This window comes from Halichoerus grypus, chromosome 9 (genome assembly GCF_964656455.1).
Source record: "Halichoerus grypus chromosome 9, mHalGry1.hap1.1, whole genome shotgun sequence".
Classification (NCBI taxonomy): domain Eukaryota; kingdom Metazoa; phylum Chordata; class Mammalia; order Carnivora; family Phocidae; genus Halichoerus; species Halichoerus grypus.
The window spans coordinates 70,544,733-70,563,704 of NC_135720.1; the positions used below are offsets into that span (position 1 = coordinate 70,544,733).

The following is an 18,972-nucleotide window of genomic DNA, read 5'->3' on the forward strand; positions in this document are numbered from 1 at the left end:
TTAATGACGATGATGATGAAGACAATAATAACTATTGTTTGTGGAATATCTCACTTGTACCATGCAGTTTTGCTGAACTTTATGGGACTATTGATAAGATCTAATGACATAATGTTAATTGAAAGGGCATAGTGTCAAGAACTGTGAGGGGTTTGTGACTTTACCTTACTAGTCTACCACAGTTCCATGGGTGGTGGCCAGAAAACATGAGATCCCTGGGTGAGAGAAAAGGATTTTACTATTCGCAGCAATAGCAGTAGCCAGAGTATTAACATTTACTTGTATTGGTTCGCCAAGCCCCTCTTCTAACCACAGGGTGATGTGAAGGTCAGATGATACCTGCACAGGCCGGGTGCTGTGTCACATAAGAGAGGGACCTTGAGGCTTTTAGGATGGGCAGTAAGCATGTTTCCCTTTGCTCTGTAGTGGGATACTATTTCTGTCTTACAAATCTGTTTGCTATATGAGCATCCTTGAAAAGATTTTATGCCTTGCTTACAAGACATGCAGAAACCTAGGAGTCCCATAGAAATTTGTCTCCCATCACTTAGGACGGTGGTGTACACACAAAGTATACAGTACTTGATATTATCATGTTTAATCTTTTCAGTCATCCTATTTGTAGCATTGTCTCCATTTTATAGAGGAGGACACTGACAGGAAGATGAATAACCTAAAGTTACAGAGCAACAAAATTGTAGAGTTGAACTACTAACCCAGCTTTTTGACCCAAAGCTCAAATTCTTTGTATTCTGTAGAATAACCTTTGTAAAATGTTCAGCACCGTATTTGGCTCAGAAACATAATGATGGAGTATAGATTTGTTTCCCTTTCTCAGTTCCTTTTCATTTAGATTTTGATGTTAAGTTTAAAACATCCAGCTAAAAGGCGGCAGGGTGACTCGGTTGAGCATCCGGCTTGATTTCAGCTCAGGTCTTGATCTCAGGGTTTTGAGTTCAAGCCCTGTGTTGGGCTCCACGCTGGGTGTGGAGCCTACTTAAAAAAATCCAGCGAGTTCATTTTCTTTTTTTTGTTTGTTTTAATTTTGAATGTCAAAATTATAGAAAAGTTGTGATAATAGTGCAAAGAACTCCATATACTTTTTTATCCAGGGCCACCAATTATTAACATTTTGCCACATTTGCTTCATCATTCTATTTCCTGTATCACGCACATAGAGTGGGTTTCATAAAGCATGCGCCTCAACCTGTCGATACCTAATTGTTTACTTCCTAAGAACAAGGCTTATCTTACACAGCCACGGTATAGTCATTAGATTCATATAATATCATATATACTTTCATTTAGTGTATAGTCCATTCCAGTTTTGCTGATTTTTTTCAGTATTTTTTTCCAGTATAGGATCACAAGCTGCATTTAGTTGTTGTGTAATTGTTGCATCTTAAGTGGCTTAAGCTCTTCTCCTCATTAGTTTATATTTACATAACATGCTACAAGAGGTACACTGCTAACAGCTATGAATAGAAGACAGTGTTCCTTGACTGCTGCTGAGTTCTATTAGATTTCAGGTGTGGCTTCAAAGAGCAATTAAATTTGATGACCAGTTGTCATCTAGTCCAAGCTGAAATATTTATGTGGGGAAGATACTCGTCCACATTCAGGTGAACAACAGGACTGACTGAATGGTCTAGGTGTATACTTCGCTTCTAACCTGTTCTCACAGGCCCACCAGCATCCACTTCTGCTTAAAACTACAAGTTCTTCGGGGCGCCTGGGTGGCTCAGTCGTTAAGCGTCTGCCTTCGGCTCAGGTCATGATCCCAGGGTCCTGGGATCGAGCCCCGCATCGGGCTCCCTGCTCAGCGAGAAGCCTGCTTCTCCCTCTTCCACTCCCCCTGCTTGTGTTCCCTCTCTCGCTGTGTCTCTCTCTGTCAAATAAATAAAATATTAAAAAAAAAAAACTACAAGTTCTTCAAGAGCTGTGCTAAATTTCTTTCAGTATAGATACTTGGTAATAACTTGCCTTCCAAGTCTTTTAGAAAGTTCTCTTCTGAACTGTAAAGTTTCAGTTGCTGCCAGTTTGAGTCTGAGTTAATCCAGACCTGTACCTGAAGAACGTCTCTACAAATGTGGGAGTGTTTGTGCATTGGCTCTTGGTGGCAAATGTGCACACCTGACCTGGTTATATCAGAGGCAGAAGTAAGGAATAATCAGGGATAATAGTTTAAGTAATTTAAGATCTGGAAGAGTGAATGATAACATTTTAAGAATTTTAAGACTAGTGGCCTATAGACTGTTAATATGGGTAAAAATGCAGAGCTAGGGGAGCCTGGGTGGCTCAGTTGGTTAAGTGTCTGCCTTTGGGTCAGGTCATGATCTCAGGGTTCTGTGATTGCAACATGTGTTGGGTTCCCTGCTCTGCGGGGAGTCTGCTTCCTCCTTTCCCTCTGCTCCCCACCTCCCACTCCCCCCCCCACTCCTATTCTCTCTCTCAAATAGGTAAAATCTTTAAAAAAAAAAATGTAGAGCTAATTTTCATACGAAATACCAGTTCTGCTGCCTGTATGTCTGATTGCTAAAACATAAGGATCTCTTTTTTATTAGCAAAATGAGGGTTTTTTTTTTTAAAGATTTTATTTACTTGACCAAGAGAGCAAGAGAGCACAAGCAGGGGGAGCAGCAGAGGGAGAGGGAGCAGCAGACTCCCCGCTGAGCAGGGAGCCTGATGTGGGACTCGATCCCAGCATCCTGAGATCATGACCTGAGCCGAAGGCAGACGCTTAACCAGCTGGCTCCCGCAAAATTCAATTTTTTATGAAATTACCAGAGATTTTGATCTTGAACCTGGCAGGTTTAACTCCTAACTGAATTTAGAACCTGTCTAGAACCAGAACGATAGGATATTTTTTTGGCTTTGTGTTCAGTAATTGGGTACTTGGGGAAGGAATTGTGTGTGCCTAATGGAAAAGGAATGGTTGAGAACCATTAACCTGGTTAATTATTGTGCTTTCTCATATTGGGTACCCTGGAAGTCAAAGAGTCTATAGGATCTCTGATGTTCTATTGCCAGATCTAAGGTTTATAATTGTATCTGGTACGTTGTAGGCACTGAATACATATTAGCCATTATTATATTACACATTAGAAACTGATCTTAGGTTCCCAAACCAGATCTGGCTTATGTGGATTTTCATTTTTGATACTCTCTTAAATGTTCCCTTCTTTCAACCTCAGATTTCCTCCTTATTCATTTGTGTTAGTTTGTCAAGGAATAGGTTTAATATTTTGTGGATTTTATTTCTCTTAAAATTTTGAGCTTTATTGTTGTAGTCTTATTTTATCTTAATTGAATAATTTTTAGCCTATTTTATTCTGTAAAACTTTTTTCTTTCATCATTCTAAGGTCTCAAGTAGAAAGTTATCAATAGGCCCATGTTTTACTGGTGAGAGTCCTAGGTGAAGCCCAATGCCAGGAGAAACTTTATCTGAAGGGGAAAGAAGAAATCCTGTAGTTAAGGAAACTCGTAGGCCACATTCTCATCAGAGAAAGCACTAAATCCAAGCTGAGACACAGTTAAAGAAAATCTTATTATTTCCAGAATGATTCCAGACCTATGAGAATCTAGGTGAATTAAAAACCATGCTCTCTGACATTCGACCACTTGACAGTGGTTCTTAATTTTTCTTTCTTTTTTTGAGCCCCACCCACCCCACTCCTAGAATTAAAAACACTTACTAGCTGGGGCCCTGATTGGTAACATGAGAGACAGCTGGTGTCTTCCTAAGCAGCCGTTCTCAAGCCTGGTTTATAGACTGGAATCACCTGAGAAGCATTAAAAAATACCTAAGCCCAGGCCCATTGGTGTGGGGTGAGGTAGGGGCCTTGATGTTCCTCCAGGCTTGATAACCACTAACTGAGAATGACCAGGAGACAGAAAGGTATAGTGCAGGAATCAACCAGAGAACTTTTTAACATCCTGTTGCCCAGTCACACCAGAATATTTGCATGTGGGAACCAGTGTGCAACAAAATGTGGGAACCACAGGTATAATGATTAAGAACATTAACCGTGGAAGACATACGGGTTTAAATCCAGCCTTTCCTTTGATAGGTATGTAAGTTCTCTGTGCCACTTCTGTAAAATCTGGAAAATTAATTAGTTACCTTTTAGTCTTGTCATTAGAATTCAGTAAATTAATGCATAGTGTTTAGAATTGTATATAGTGTTTAGGATTGTGTTTGGTACACTATACATTCAGTAAATGTTAATCGTTGTTACATTATGTCCTCAGATTTCTGAAGTCGGGGTATTTTGAACCCCCTTTTCACCCCACTACAATCCCAGAGGCTTTATGAAGGGGACCTAATTATTATCCATTATCCTAGGTGAATGTTTTAACCCCACGTGAAGTTAGGTAACCAGAAAGCTACATATCTGAATCATATGGCTTAATTTCTAATAGGAATCTTTTTAACAGTACTTTTATAAAGTTGTGCTTTGGTAAAGAAAAAATATTTCTCATTTTTGAAAAAATAACTGGCCATTGTAAAGAATTACACGATACAAAAAGGTAAAAGAAAAAAAAAACAACTCCCCCATAAATAATCATTATTAACATTGGTTGACCTTTATTTTAGATAATATTTCTTTGCAGATATACAGGCAGAATAAAAGGAATACTAGATAGATATGCCTTTTTACAAAAATTGGGCTATATCATAATGAGTTTTTATTTTGAGGTGGTTTTGTTGGGTTTTTTTGTTTTTTATTTTTAAGTTTTATGATAGAAAATGTCCAACTACTGGGGTGCCTGGGTGGCTCAGCCAGCTAAGTGTCTGCTTTCGGCTCAGATCATGATCTCAGGGTCCTGGGATTAAGCCCCGCGTTGGGCTCCCTGCTCAATGGAGAGTTGGCTTCTCCCTCTCCCTGTGCCCCTCCCCTCTGCTCCTTTTCTCTCTCGAATAAAATCATTTTAAAAAAAAAAGTCCAACTACTAAATGTATATTAGTATTGATTATCCGTGTACCCCATGACCAAAATGCTGTTTTAAATTAAAAATATTAAACAGTTTTGCTTGAGTTTAAAGAAATTAAAATGTAATTCAAAAATTATTGCTATATTTCTGAAATGGTCCTCTATGAAATAAGATTTTGAAAAACATTACAATTTTTTTTTAAGATTTTACTTATTTGAGAGAGTGAGAGAGCGAGCGCACGCACATGCGTGAGGAAGAGCCCACAAGCGGGGGGAGGGCCAGAAGGGGAGGGAGGGCCAGAAGGGGAGGGAGAAGCAGACTCTGCAATGAGCAAGGAGCCCAATACAGGCCTCAATCCCAGGACCCTGGGATCATGACCTGAGCCAAAGGCAGACGCTTAATCGACTGAGCACCTCGAAAAACATTACAATTTGAAGTCTTTTTAAAAACTTGTGATATTTCAGGGGCGCCTGGGTGGCTCAGTTGGTTAGGCCATCTGCCTTGGGCTTAGGTCATGATCTCGCGGTCCTGGTGATGTAATTTTGGAATATAGGTGAGGTTTCATGGGGTGAGGCCCAGAGCCGACAACCAAGAAAGATTCTTCAAATGTCTTTGGTGCAAAATGGTAGTTTTATTAAACCATGGGGACAGGACCGGTGGGCAGAAAGAGCTGCTGCACGAGGGTCTTGAGGAGTGGCTGATTATACTCAGGAGTTGGGGGAAGTAAGGAAAAAGGGAGGTTTTCAAAACAACTTTCACATGCTAACGAGTACCAACCTACAAGATACCAGAGGCCTTGCCATTGTCACGTTAAGGTTGTTTTCTCCTTGCAAGTTATTAACATTAAGATAGTGGGAGATTCCTGGAAGAATGTCGTGTCCCACCCAGGAGTTGGGGGTGGGGGGAGGTTGCAGCCTTCTGCTCCCTCATTACTGGGATGGGCCTCATGTTGGGCTCCCTGCTCAGCAGGGAGTCTTCTTCACCCTCTCCCTCTGTACCACCCCCAACTGCACGCACATGCGCTTTCACTCTCTCAAATAAAATCTTTAAAAAAAATTGATATTTCGAATTTAGATAGTATCAACCCTTGCCATTAGACGTGAGGGCATTTTTGTAGTTGGTGTAACTTTCCTCTACATTTCCTAATTTGGGTACCTTTCTCAAAGTGTGTAACACTGTTTATTAACCATATCTGCACAACTTGTTTCCTAAGCATTTTATTTTATTTTTCTGAGATTTATTTATTTTTAGAGAGAGAGAGACAGAGGGGGAGGGTGCGGGGAGGACAGAGAGAGAGTGAAAAGAACCTCAAGCAGACACCCCGCTGAGCGCAGAGCCCAAGACCATAAGATCATGACCTGAGCTGAAACTCAAGGAGTCAGACACGTAACCGACTGCGCCACCCAGGCGCCCCTACTATGCATTTTATATTGAATTGGGTAAGATGCTTACCACCAGTCCTGTTCCTAAGGTATGGCTTAATTGGCTGGATTTCTTTATAAGCAGATTTTTCAGAAGGGCTCATAGTACTTTTTTTAACCTTTTTTTTTGTAATTTTTTATTTTATTTTATTTATTTGACAAAGAGAGAGAGATATCACAAGTAGAGCAACAGGCAGAGGGAGAGGGAGAAGCAGGGTCCCCGCCGAGCAGAGAGCCAGTAGCAGGGCTCCATCCCAGGACCCTGGGATCATGACCCGAACCGAAGGCAGACGCTCAATGGACTGAGCCACCTAGGCGCCCCTAACTTGTTTGTGTGTTTTTTTAAGAAATTTTGACTTCTCAGATAAACTAACCCTAGAAGTATCAAAAGGAGGTTTAAATCATTAGAAAATTAGCATGTTTATGGGGCACGTGGGTGACTCAGTTGATTAAGTGTCGACCTCTTGGTTTCGGCTCAGTTCATGATCTCATGGGTCCTGGGATCAGCCTCATATGGGTCGCTCTGCTCAGCGGGGAGTCGGCTTCAGCTTCTTTGCCTCTGCCCCTCCCCCCGTGTGTGTGCGCGCTCTCCCTCTCTAAAATTTTTTTTTTTAAATTCACATGTTTAGAAGTAATATCAAAAATCTTCATTTTAGGGCGCCTGGGTGGCTCAGTCGATAAGCGTCTGCCTTCGGCTCAGGTCATGATCCCAGGGTCGTGGGATCGAGCCCCGCATGGGGCTCTCTGCTCAGCGGGAAGCCTGCTTCTCCCTCTCCCACTCCCCCTGCTTGTGTTCCCTCTCTCGCTGTGTGATTCTCTGTCAAATAAATAAATAAAATCTTTAAAAAAAAAAAAAACTTCATTTTAGAAATAAGGCAGTAACACCAGATTATTTAGTTCTGAATTTGAATTTTCCAAATATGGATACTACAGATGCAAATGCATACAACGATCCAGTGTTACTTTAAAATTTATTAATTTTCATATGTTGGCAATTCAGATTAAAAAACAGTTGAGCAGGTGAAACAAACATATCGGTTTACAACTTCTGTGAAAAATCTAGTCCTATATAATATTGCTAAATTATTTACTTTAACCAGATCGTGATCTTTGTGGTTAGGTAATATGGCTGCAAAGTAAAGTGCATTTATTTCATCCCTGGAGTTTTCTTGATTGGGTGCTTTATTTTTGAAATTTCATGACTTAAGCAGGATGTATCTCAGTGTAGAATGTTCCAAATTATATTTTCCTGACATAGTAGTTTATTTTGATCTGTAGGTTCAGTTTTTCTTAACAAAATATTTAATCATGGAGAAAAGTATAGTTATTATGTACCCATCACCCAGCTTAAAAAATAAACTATTACTATTAAAATCTCCTAGGTACCCATCCCTGGCTGCAAACTCTTTCCTCCCATGTGAGGTTTTGTATTATTATATCTGTGCATGTCACTTACTATCTATGACTGTATCCCTAAATAGTATTCTTTTACAAGTTAATAAAATATATGTAAGTGGTAGTCAAAGTGTAATCATCCTTCTGCAACTTGGGTTTTTTGTTTTTTAGCCTCAATTTTTTTAAAAAGACATATCCATAATGACGCATGGAGATCTAGTTCTTTCCTTGTACTGTTGGGTGTCATTGTAGCAATATACCACAATTTAAATTTGGTTCCTTATTTCAGGGAAATTTTCCCTTTTATTGACTATTATGCCCTCCCATCACCTTGGTCACACTTCTGGTTCTAGCTGCCACTTGTGTGACCAGTTTCACATGTGCTTCCAATCACTTACTGCTAATAGCACCTTATCTAGTCTAAAAGCCTGCTGGTTCCAGCCTATACTCCGCTCAGATGAGGCAGTTAACACCCTCAAGGACAGCTGTCAATCAATGGGGAATGGAAGCTCCTGCTTCCTATTTTTGAATAGACCATTTTGGTAGACCTTGTGTGTGCTTCTTAGAAGGTACCATGGCAGTTAAGCCCCCATTGCCTATAGCAGTAACCTTGACAGCACAATCTTAACTTTCCTCCTTCCTTCCCACGCTTCTCAGTCTGTCACTTAAGCCCGCAGGAATAACCTCCCAAATAAACTACCTGCACAAAGTTCTTTTCTCAGGCCTTGCTTTTGGGGGAGCCAAGATCTATGAATACTTTTTATTTTTCCTGGGTTTTGTTGCTTCGTCTCTATACCTTCTGACGAGAGACCAAGAAGCCCTGCGCTACACAAGACTGCCCATTCTGCTTCAGAACCTTTTGCATCTTTCCTTGGCTATCACTTTTGAAGAGTGTTTGAGTTTTGTCTCTTCAATCGTTATGGTATATGCTGCTGGAGAACCACTGTATCTGTCTGCTTGCTTCTTCCCTGCTCTTCCTTTTGTGTTTTAGGGACGCCAGTTATCCTAAGGTTGGATTATCTTGTACCCAATTTTATTTATCTTTCTCTGATTGCTTTCAATTTATGTTTTTTAAAATCTTTGTTCTCTGATTATCGTAGGCCTCTGTGTCATTTATTTTCAATTATGAATGTTCCTTTGTGTTTCTTAATTCTATAATAAAAAATGTATCAATTTGTCTAATTTTTAGACTCCCTTTTACCTCTTTTTCTGTCTTGCAGTTCTTATTGCATTCACAAATCTTGAAGCACTTTTGATGAATGTCTTTGTACTCATTTGGTTATATTTTTCTAGACGAGTTCTTTGATCTTCTGTCCTTCCCTCTCCTCTCTCCCCCACTTTGTTTGCCTACTCGTTTTGCCTATTTTTCATCTTGCTCATGCTTGACCTTTCTGCCCACACTTTCTGTTTGTTCCTGCATTGTGTGGGTGACTTCACTCTCCATGTGAGATTTGTTCTTGGCTCACATTGCTTTGGTGATTGCGAAAACATAAACTCTAGGGCTTTTCCACTCTTTTGTCTCTGGTAGGTTCTGGTGACCTGTATACATTACTCCTGAACTCTGACCTGGCATATTAAATTTTTGCTTGGCTAGCTCTGGTATTTTTTCACCTTCCTATAAAAGCTCCTCCTCTGATTCTTCCTGCCCATACAAAACCGAATCAAGATCTCCATTTAATTGGGGAAAGTGTTGTGTTTCCATTGGAGAGAACTTTAGTGTGCTGCCCTAGAATTTTCACTTGTGAAAAGTACTGGAATTCACTTCTCTGTTTTACTCCTTCTCTCCCACAGCTCTGTAGCATCTCCCTCCAGTCATAGATGAAGAAAAATAATGGGATTCATTTTTTTCTCTCCAGCGTGGGGTATTGATGAGAATTGTTAATTCAAGTTAGGAGACTTGCCAAACAGGGCTGCTCCATTCCTCTTCAGAAGCTGCTGTTTGTCTCCTTGGCTATCCCTTTTGAAGTTTCTGACTTTGGACTGTGCCTATCCTCTATATTTGTTGCTGGAGAACCAACCAATCTGCCTATTTATTACCTACCTTCCTTCCTTTCTCCTCTCCATTCTTTCTTCCACCCCTTTCATTTTAATTTGATAATGGGTGGGAGGTAGGAGATTATGTAAAGAAGCCTTCATTCCACTACTTCATCCCAGTCTTTTTAGGTTTTTTAATTTGTTTTGTTTTTAATTATGGGAAAATATATACAACATAAAATTTACCATTTTAACTATTTTTAAATGTGCAGTTCAATGGCATTAAGTCCATTAACATTGCTATGCAACCATCACCACCAACCCTATCCAGAACTCTTCATTCGTAAAGCTGAAACTCTGTGCTCACTGTAAACAGTGACTCTCCATTTCTGCTTTTGTCTCAGTCTCTTTATTTTGGTTTTCTAATTTACATTATATAAAAATGTTTCTGTGCCTTTGGAAAACTACTATTGAAGATATTTTCTATTTTGGTATTTAAATCTTTGTGAATACAATCTCCGTCTTAGAATTTACTTTTAGGAAAAGTTCGTTGCCAGGCAGCACTGTATTATATATATAGTTAGATTCCTTTTTGTACCTTGGTTGCCAAAAAGCACAGTAACCATCTTTACCTTAGGTTTTCTGGTATGATTTTACACCTCCATTTTATTTTTATGTGTTAATTCCCCTCAGAGCCTTTTTTGGAGCAAATGAGTTATAATAAAATAAATAAGCAATTTTTTAAAGATTTTATTTATTTATTTGACAGAGAAAGACACAGTGAGAGAGGGAACACAAGCAGGGGGAGTGGGAGAGAGAGAAGCAGGCTTTCCCGCTGAGCAGGGAGCCCGATGTGGGGCTCGATCCCAAGACCCTGGGATCATGACCTGAGCTGAAGGCAGACACTTAATGACTGAGGCACCCAGGCGCCCCAAGAAATAAGCAATTCTCCTAAAGATTTTATTTATTTGAGATTAAGGGGGGGGGAGGGGTAGCAGAGGGAGAGGGAGAAGCAGACTCCCCTGCCGAGCAGGAACCCAGGGATCATGACCTGAGCCAAAGGCAGGCGTTTAAACTAAATATGCAACTTTTAAGTAGTTTTTAGTTTATATTGGAAACAGAATTTTTTTGTGTGTTGTTCATTTGAATGTAAACATTTTATTACTGAAGTTCAAAACTTATTTGTCAGCTAAAAAGCTTTAAAAATGTAACTAAGTTTTGTTTTGTTTTCCAGCAGACTTTAGTTATATTTAAGATAGGCAGAAAGTCTTAGTGGTTATGGTAAGTTTGGGAGACATTATGTCCAAAATAAAATCTTAATTTTTAAAGGAAGAAGATAATATTGTTAGCATCATGTGACACATTTTTCTTAATCCTTATAAGAACCCTAGTTTAACAGGGTTAATCCCCATTTTTCATATGTGACTCATAGCTAGTAAAAGTGGAACTGGAAATTTGAATCCTTTTTTTTTTTTTAAGAGAAATTATGATAGAACCTGTATTATTGGTGTACCTAGATTGGCAAGAACATTTTGTAGTATAAGCATGAACTGTTATAGCCTTTATTCTATAAATGCATTGGAAATGTTTATCCACTTCTAAGGAAATGGCCTAAGGAAATAACTGTTTTGTAGGGGCTTTAAGTAATGTAGTTCTCAAAGACTAGAATTAAAAAAAAACAAAAGAACAAAAAACTGTACTCTGAGATTTAAATTTAAAAATCAACATATACTGTGGGGCACCTGGGTGGCTCAGTTGCTTGGGCATCTGACTCTTGATTTCGGCTCAGGTCATGATCTCAGGGTCGTGAGATCGAGCCCCGAATGGAGCTCCACACCAAGCTTGGAGCCTGCTTAAGATTCTCTCTCATAGTTGGGTTTTCCAGAATGTCAAGTAAATAAAATCATACACTATTTAGCCTTTTGAGTTGGGTTTTTGTCACTTAGCATAGTGCATTTGAGGCTCATTTAAGTTAAATATCTGAATATTCTTTTTATTGATGAGTAGTATTCCACTGAATCTGGTACAGATTATTAACAATCTTGCTCTGTTTTGTTTTTTTATTATTTAGCTTTCCAGAGTGTTGGATCTTCCACCAGAAAAGTTGATCAAGTCAATATCTGCAGTTCCAATTTCCAGGAAAGAGTTAAGTATTTGTAACAACTTAAAATGTTGCTGACTTTGTCAATATGCAAAAAATTGTTGTTCTTCAATTTACAGAATAGACCTTAAAATTAACTATAAAATATATTGTAACCTATTACTCCCATTCACTTAAATAATGAAATTAAAATCTGTATTTTACCTACTCTGATATGGCACATTAAATTAGTACTCATATGTTGTTTGATGTTTATGCTGTTAATGACAATTATGGCAAAGTCTTTAAGAAAAATTAGGGACAAGGTCAAAATTTAATTCTGTGACAGCAAATAAAAGGACTAAGATTGCAGCTGGAATTTCAGGGTTTTTGAAGGGATTTTAGAGATGATACACCTATCTGATGCTTGAATACTATAGTACTATATTTACCTGCTAGGTTTTTTGGTGGTTTTGGGGTTTTTGTTTGATTCCATTTGAGGACTGCTAGTGATAGATAACTATTGGTTACATATAACCCTTAGTTGCTTTCTTGGATACAGGAAGGTATCTCTTTGTGACGTTGGTCCTTCTAATTGATACTTCTTTACCATTTGGCTAGAAAAACTTCAGTACTTGGATAAAACGCCCTCTCAGTCAATTAATAATGACAAGAAATTAGCTACATAGTAGGCATTTAAGCCCCAAGTTTTGGAAAGATATAATTATCAGTACCATTATGTCCTAATATTTTGTCTCCTTAACTTTGTCAGGATTTTAAGAGAGGGTAGGATGAATATTTTTGTTCCCAGAATAGACAAAGAGGTAAATGGAAGAGGAAGAGAAAGGCTACATGCTACATGTGGCCTTGTTGAAAGAAAGCATCTTTAAAGTGGCCTGCTGCAACCTACTTTACATTGAGTTCTAAGAACAAAGGCAACCCCAGACCAAGGGGATCTCATAATTACACATCAATTAATGTAATATTCCAAGCCAGTTACCTGTTTCATAAAATCTGTAAATGGCATTTCTGCATAATAATGAAAATATCTGCTTTTATTTTATATTTCAGAGGCCTTTAATAAGCTGAACATTCTTGGCCCATCTTTTTTTCTTCAGATTTTATTTATTTGACAGAGAAAAGCATAGATAGGCAGAGGGAGAGGGAAAAGCAGGCTCTCTACTTAGCAGGGAGCCCAATGCGGGGCTGAATCCCAGGTCCCTGGCTGGGATCATGACCTGAGCTGAAGGCAGCCACTTAACCAACTGAGCTACCCAGGCGCCCCTTGGCCCATCTTTTGAAAAAGATTTTCTTTACCTGCCTGGAGCTCCTTTGGGCAGTTCTACTTTAATGATACCATACTTCACTATACTTTTGGTTTATAGAGAATAAATATTAGGGAGGATCTCAAAATTTTTCTAGGCTACAAGTCTAAAATTCTGCATATTAAATTGATTTAAAATAAAAAGAATCTCTACTGTTGTGCCATAATAACCTCAGACATCCTTTACAGTACAAAAACAAAGCCTAACTGTTCTGTATTTCTCACTTTATTCTAAAATGCTGTTAAGCGCCAGGAGAATTTTTTGTTGTTAATATGGTTTATTTAATGTCCTATGAATCAATGTATTCAGGCCTCCTAATTTTCTTGATTATATTATCAACTATGCTGGAATTCCTGTTTGATACTGATCATACATAGTAGACGGGATTAATGACTTTGTTACCAGCCAGTAATACTCAAGTCTGTGGATTTCACTCTAACACCACAACAACTCCTCAGAAGTAGTGGAAAAGTAGCTATTGCTTTTTAAACTTTTTTTTTCTAATAAACAATATGAAAGTAGATGGAATAGTTTATGGAACCCCTATGTGCCCTCACTCACTGTCATTGGCACACAGCAGTTGTGTTTCGTCTGTACCCCTGCCCACTTTCCTTCTTCACAGTGGATTATTTTGATAGCTAAATTAATTTTTCTATCACAAAAGCAAAACCTAATCTTAAGGAAATTCAGGAAAATATAGAAAAATAAGGAAAAACATCCCTAATATGTTTAGCAAGTTGATGTACTTTTCATATTTCTCTTTGATTGTGTCTTACAGCTTTTAAAAAATAGCTATAGGGGCACCTGGGTGTCTCAGTCGGTTGAGTGTCCCACTCTTGATTTCAGCTCAGGTCCTGATCTCTGGATCCTGAGATCAGGCCCCATGTTGGGCTCCAGGCTGTGTGGAGTCTGCTTGTGATTCTCTCTCTCCCTCTCCTCCACCCTTCCCCCCTGCTCATGTGCGCATTCTCTCTCTCTAAAAAAAAATAATAATAATAATAAATAAATAAAATAGCTATAAAACTACTGTATGTATGATTTTTGAACCCTTTTCCCCTTGACATCTTTCTTTTTTGGTAAATAGCTCTTTTAACAATGGCTAAATAATACTCTAATGCTCTTCTTTTGATGGACATTTAGATTGCTTTGTTCTGACTTTTTACATAATTTACATTCAACAATTACCTCTTTAAACAGACAAAGCAAAAGTTCCTTGTAGATATGTAACTAAAACCTCCCAAAAGGGAAAACTGGGAAGTAGGTCAAGTCTGGTTGATCTACCCCCATCTCCCTGAAGCATTTATTTTTTGGGGCCTTCCTTGCTGGCAAATAACCCTTCATATAATTTCAGAATTCATGTTTGAAATACTCCTAGTTTAATAAATTGGTGTTAATTATTGTTAATAGACTAAATGGGTGATTTTTTTTTATTTGTCCTTTTACCACTGAACAAATTGGAAGTACTTGTGATTCTGTTAAGATAAAATTTTTTAATTGAAATGCATTCGTTTATTATTCATGTCTTAGAATAAAATTACAGATAACTATAGAAAACCATGTGACCTCCTTGTGTTTCCTGGATGTTTGAGAGCCATCCTATAGGTTTATGGTCATTTTGCACCTCGTATAAAGTATCCTAGCTGTTTGTCAAAAATTTAATCTTTGGTATATTCAAATCTATATAATTTCAATTAATTTTGTTATTGCTCTTACTACTTTTAATTTTTTAAAAGTGTGTGTTCGTGTCTTGTTCTTACTTTGTTAAACTAATTTCTTCAGTTTCCCACATTATTGGCACAAGTACTGGCCTAAACCATCAGTCCTTTGGTAAGAATAAATATAATAAATACATTCAAACCTTACGTAAATTTCCACAATTAAAGTTAATCTTTAAAAAATTAATTGTGTAAAAATTGAATTGTCATGTCCCCAGGGCTCAAGACTCAGGACTGTTTAACATTTTTATTTAACATCAGAACTAGGATTAGTATTATTTAACCAAGACTTAATTTCTCAGCAACACTGTGAAGTTAGGTACCATTATCATCCCCGTTTTACTAAGGTACAGGAGAGGTTAAGCAAAATATTCAAGATCACAGAGATACTGATTAATAGATGTACGTAGGTCTGCAGTTACAGCTCAAATGTCAGTAGATGAGTTTGAGTTGTTAAGCATAATCCACACTAGGCTGTGGATAATGTATTAAGGCTCAAGAAAAGTTTTTGTTTTTTTTTTAATATATAGATATTTTTGAGAGAAAACACACCAGTTGGGGTGGCAGGGGTGAGGGAGGGCACAGAGGGAGAGGGAGAGGAGAATCCCAAGCAGGCTCCATGCAAGCATGGAGCCAACATGGGGCTTAATCCCAGAACCCTGAGATCATGACCGGAACCAAAATCAAGAGTCAGACACCCAGCTGGCTGAGCCACCCATGTGCCCCAAGGCTCAAGAAAATTCTTAATGGTCTTTGTTGACTAGGAAGTTTAATGTGATGTGAAACAGATATCACAGGATATTTTAGGCATGTCCCTGAATTTCAAGATTGATAAGAATGAAGTCATTTGTACCCCCTCTAAAATATGTCCTTTTGTGTCAGTGACAATGGATTAGACAAGACAGTGGTTTAATCCACATATTCTGCCCATAAAGCCTCATTCCCTAGTTCCCTATTAAATGTCAGAAGATGTTCCAGGGTGGGTAATTATGTAGATGTTTGTACATCAATTAAAATTTTTATTACACTTTGAACTACCTATCTCATAGAGATATTGTAAAGTTACAATTAGGTAATAGAAGAGGAAGAACTTTATAAGATAAAGTTCTAAATAAATACAAGTTGATATTTCTAATTTCTTTGCTTTATATTTTGAAAGCAAAACCTTTTCCTTCTGATAAAATTGTATTGATGTGGAGAATCCATAGTGGTTAGTCTTTTTTGTTGTTGTTACACTAGTAATGTTTTTAAGGTACAATAGCTTTTTCCTATTTCAATTTCTGTCTTTAGAGAAGTAGCTGATTTTCAGCTCTGTGTGGATTCTCTATTGGAAAACAACAATGACCATTCAAGACCAGATGTTCAAGTTCAAGCCACAAGACTGGCAGAGAAGGTACTTCAGCACTGTTACCTTTTTTTAGACATTGTAACAAATTTAATACTTTAAAGAAGAAAAAACTCTGCAGGCTGTCTCAGGCATAATAATGAATTTAACAGTGGGTTTTTTTTTTTTGTTCAAGGCACCTTGGAAAATACAATTTAAATTCATTTTAGCCATGTGCTATAAGGTTAAGATGATTTTTCAAATTAGTTATAAAGCATTCCTCTTGAGCTGACATTGTTCAATTTTTTGATTAACTACTTACAGGAGGACTGATGTGTTAATTAAATTTACAGATTGAAGCTGGATGGACTTCTGAATTTAAGAGAACAAGCTTGATAAATTAGCAGTGGGTTGCAATTTTTAAAATGAGTTTCTGAGAAGATGAGCGTTAAAATATGAGAAAAATGATTAGATGTAAATAGAATCATGATTGCAGAGAAGTGGCTAGATGATTTAATAAACCTCTTTCATTTCTAATTTGTCTGATGGGTTTGGTGTCTAAAATGGAGTTGAAAGGTTTGTAGAGAATGACCAAATCTAAATTATTAGTGTAATACCATAAAAAACAGGGTTTTTAAAGTAAGGTTATTACATGTGACACACAGGCTTCTGGGCACACTGAAGGATTGGAACAATGAAAGCCACTATCATAGAAAAAGATGTGTAAAGAATGAGGATAATCAAAGAGATTTGGTGGCTGAGTAAATATTTATTTGATCAGAAAATCAACCCAGATTTTTATCAGGAAGTACACCAGGAGTAGAATTTTTCTAATCACAGTATTTAGCCTCTCTTTCCCCCATCTCCTGTGAGTTCTCAAAAATAAAGACTAGTGACTCGTCATTGACCACAGGTATCTCTTCAGGTTTCATGGGTATATCAGGTGCTTAGAAATCTAGTTGGTTAAAATTTTAAGGTATATTCACTGAAGACCAAGTATTTAAAGGATTTCCATTTTATGTGTGGGTACAAGTGCTGCAGCGTAGGCCCGGCAGAATGGCCTGTCCTGTGACTCTTGTGCAAGGTGGGTGAGCTATCAAAGAGTTCACTGCATGTCAGGTCACGTAAGGTGGAGGTGAAGTGCTGCTGGCTTCCTTCCATGTTAGATAGAGAATTTGAAGTGAGGGAATGGGAAAGAGGGAGAGATTCTGAATATAGAATAGTGTTCTAGGCTGGAAAAGAAGGAAACTTGTCGGAGTGATAGAATTGAACAGATTGGCTAAGGCCCACGTCCAGATATAATGACTAAGAGATATGAAGCACCTGCTGCCTTGGGACTCCAATTTGATAGTATTAGAACGACAAATCTCATTACACCTGTTTTATACTTATTTTACTTGATTTTTTTTTATCTTTTCAGCTAAAATGTGATAGAGTGGTGAGTGAAATCAGCACTGGTCGAGGGACTGTAAATTTCAAAATTAACAGAGAACTATTAACAAAGGTAAGAATGGGTTATGTTCCAGCTATGCACCTTTACTCACTCTGATTTAGCTACAGTGATTTTCCCCCAGTTCCTAAACTTTGCCTCCTCTTGCCTCAAAACCATACACTCCCCTTCCTGGAGAGCCACCCCAAGTTAACTCCTGCTTACCCTTCAGTTCTTGATATTTCCTGGGTTGTGCCTTTCTGCCCCCTTCGTTTATATGCTCTACCAGCAGTGGGTATCTCTCCTTCGCAGAACTTATCATAGTTACTATTTTACATTCTTTTTATTTGATTAGTGCCTCTTGCCCTTTAAACTCTGATTTCCATTAGGGCTTATAGCATCTGTTTTTCTCGCTATTGGATCCCCCCTTCCTAGCACAGTGCCTGGCATGCAGTAGGTGTAAGATAACTATTACTGAATGAATTAATGGACTCTGTATTGAATACACAGAAAGTACTGCTGGTTTTGGCTCTCTGGTAGCCTGTAATCTGTTGGAAGCATGAGATTTATACAGAAGAAACCATAAAATAGCTTATTCTTTTAATAAAACAAGTATCAAAACAAAAAAAGTGGGTTGATACAATAAGCATAAGAAAGATCAGAAAACTCAGGATGGCCTGGAGGAGTTGGGGAAATGACATAAAGGAATTGGGTCTCATGTAAGATTGTGGAGGACAGGTAATCCTGGATAGGCAGTGGTATGAGATCTTTTGTTGAGAGTTTCATCTCAATTGAAATTTAAAATTTATCATAATGCATGCTTCAGGCTTTTTTTTTTTTTTTTTTAAGAAATATATACTGGTATTGAGTTGGTCAGGCTTAGTAATGCTGCAGTCTTGAATTGAAAATTACTATAAAACCAAAATTTCTGGGGCGCCTGGGTGGTTCAGTGGTTAAGTGTCTGCCTTCGGCTCAGGTCATGATCCCAGAGTCCTGGGATCAAGCCCCGCATCCGGCTTCCTGCTCCACAGGAATCCTGCTTCTCCCTCTCCCACTTCCCCGCTTGTGTTCCCTCTCTCACTGTCTCGAGAACTGTTTCTCTCGCTGTCAAAAAATAAAATCTTTAAAAAAAAATTTTTTTTTCGAATATAATTTCTCACCAAGATTATACAGTTTATAGTCATTTGCCCATCTGCCCTATAAGTCTTCCAAAGGGGAGTTAGTATTAACATGCTTGCCTCTAGATCCTTGAATTTTTTTCTTTTATCTTTTTTTCCTTCTTACTTCAAGGTAAATTAATTAACCAAAATCAGTCACAAGGACAAGAAGGAAATTTGTTTTGAGCTTGTTCAAAAGTTTCTACAATCTGTTGG

At 38.1% G+C, this 18,972-nt stretch overlaps 1 protein-coding gene across 4 annotated transcripts in view; it reads left to right on the plus strand.

Annotated features, from left to right (window-relative positions):
• RARS2 (arginyl-tRNA synthetase 2, mitochondrial) overlaps positions 1–18,972 on the plus strand; it is a 58,047-nt gene that overhangs the window by 3,758 nt on the left and 35,317 nt on the right. For all 4 annotated transcript variants that reach the window (XM_036094806.2, XM_036094803.2, XM_036094807.2 and 1 more), the window contains 3 exons: positions 11,798–11,871; positions 16,137–16,239; positions 17,591–17,674. In XM_036094806.2, coding sequence (XP_035950699.2) covers positions 11,798–11,871; positions 16,137–16,239; positions 17,591–17,674 — 261 coding nt within the window. The remainder of the gene's footprint in view (positions 1–11,797; positions 11,872–16,136; positions 16,240–17,590; positions 17,675–18,972) is intronic.